At 32.3% G+C, this 1,822-nt stretch overlaps 1 protein-coding gene across 1 annotated transcript; it reads left to right on the top strand.

The window, feature by feature from the left end:
* The first annotated feature begins 305 nt into the window (after positions 1–305).
* LOC116346689 lies at positions 306–1,368 on the top strand. The gene is made up of 2 exons (XM_031776877.1): positions 306–413; positions 481–1,368. The coding sequence occupies exons 1-2, from the start codon at positions 369–371 to the stop codon at positions 1,246–1,248; spliced, it is 813 nt and encodes a 270-aa protein (XP_031632737.1). The 5' UTR covers positions 306–368; the 3' UTR covers positions 1,249–1,368.
* Positions 1,369–1,822: the final 454 nt, after the last annotated feature.

The following is a 1,822-nucleotide window of genomic DNA, read 5'->3' as shown; positions in this document are numbered from 1 at the left end:
TGGGAATTTTGAGAAAATTTTTCCGAACGCTGGGGATGTTTACTGGTAAGACAAATATAACTGATATAGGATCACAAGTGTTTTGTAATAAAAATTAAAAAATTATGAATAAAATAATAAATGCCTCCAAAAAAAGGAATTAAGTTTCACAAACAGATATCGTTATAGATTCTAGGACGTGTGTAACACGTGTAAAGAACCTTGTACAATGTACACTGAGTGAAACGTCTATATTGTGGATTTCAATGCGAGTGAGAGAGGCAAACACATAAAAGGCTCACTTTTTATACAAACTTCTTTGTGTATATAAGAAGACTATTTAAAATTACTTTCGCATAGAGTTTAATTTGTCTTCAACTGAAACTTGAATGAAAATGTGGTCGTCATTCCTGTCTCTTTTACTGTGCATTCAGGTACACATTTATATTCTTTAAAAAAACCTTCATATTCAATTAAGAATACTTTCATTTGTGAATTTAGTTGATAAATAGCGCTGAGGTGTCACTTTCTACCATTCTGGAAACCTTTTACGAAAAAGCAGACTCACTGAATATCGAAATGAGATCAGAGTTAAATTTCATCCGTAATTTAGATAACATCGAAAAAACCATTAAAACTCTTCTAGCCCCTTTCCCGACATTTTTAAACGACGCAAAAATTAATAAATTAGTTAAAAAAGTGCCGAAGAATAAAGTGAACATTCGAAATTTTTTCGACAAAGAAATACCTTTTATAAATAATCAACTGAAAAATATTTCCGAATCAAGTGTGGAAAGTATGAATGTGCCTGCTAAAACTGACAAATTGTTACACGATTCATTTGTGGCATGGAAGCAGAATCCGGCTCAGAGAGAAAACGTGCAAACAGTTGAAGTGAACGTAGTTCAAAATAGACAATCTTACGAAAATCTTCGTATTGAAATCAAGGAGAAATTGAAAGCAATGTTTAAACTGAGATCGGAGGGTATTGAAGCAGATATTGCTTCTGGAAATTCATTTTACGAACAATTCATGCAAACAACTGAATATTCCAATGAAGAAGCAACATATATGATAAAATTAATGGAAATCACGCTCAAAATACCTGCAAAAACAAAAACGTTCGTTGAATACCTACAAGATTTGAGAAATCGCATTATACTATACAATAGTAAAACGTTGGATTTCGCAGACTATATAATAGGAATGCGCGGAAGATATTTACGTAATAGAAGACCAGTGAAACCAGTGAAAAAACAGAAAAAATAGATGAATTTCTTGGCGTATTTTTGGCCGCTCCACGAAATAAATGAAGAAAAAGTATTTATTTTTTGAATAAAATATGCTGTAATGTAATATGAATAAATGCAAAAATATTCTCAATAACAATTTTTTTTTCATATTCGGCACTACGTAAAGTTAGACTCTGTAAAACCGTGTTCATTTTACAGAAAATCCGTGCAATTCACAAACAGAGAAAGTACATATATTTCGTGGAAATCTCTGGTGCAATTCATAAGCTACCAAAAATGTATAATCTCCATAAAATTGACTTCGTAAGTGCTTAGTTTTCTTAAAATCCCACGCGAAATTCTGTACAGATTCTGATTACATTTACAAATTGCTTATTAAAAATGCACGCTCTGCTAACGCTCGCGTTCAACGGAGAACGGAAATTTGGGCACAAAACCATGACAAAAATTGATCGATTTTATTGAACAGAACTTGGCGGATTGTGCCTCATGATTCGATAGTTCGAAGTCATGAATATATGTGGTGGGAGGTCGCACCAGTGAATTTGAACATAAACAGTATATAAATATCAATAAATGAAACTAACTAC

This window comes from Contarinia nasturtii, unplaced genomic scaffold (assembly GCF_009176525.2).
Source record: "Contarinia nasturtii isolate CC-2019 unplaced genomic scaffold, AAFC_CNas_1.1 Cnas_scaffold_1627, whole genome shotgun sequence".
Taxonomy (NCBI): Eukaryota; Metazoa; Arthropoda; class Insecta; order Diptera; family Cecidomyiidae; genus Contarinia; species Contarinia nasturtii.
This window is presented reverse-complemented; position numbering and strand designations above follow the sequence as displayed.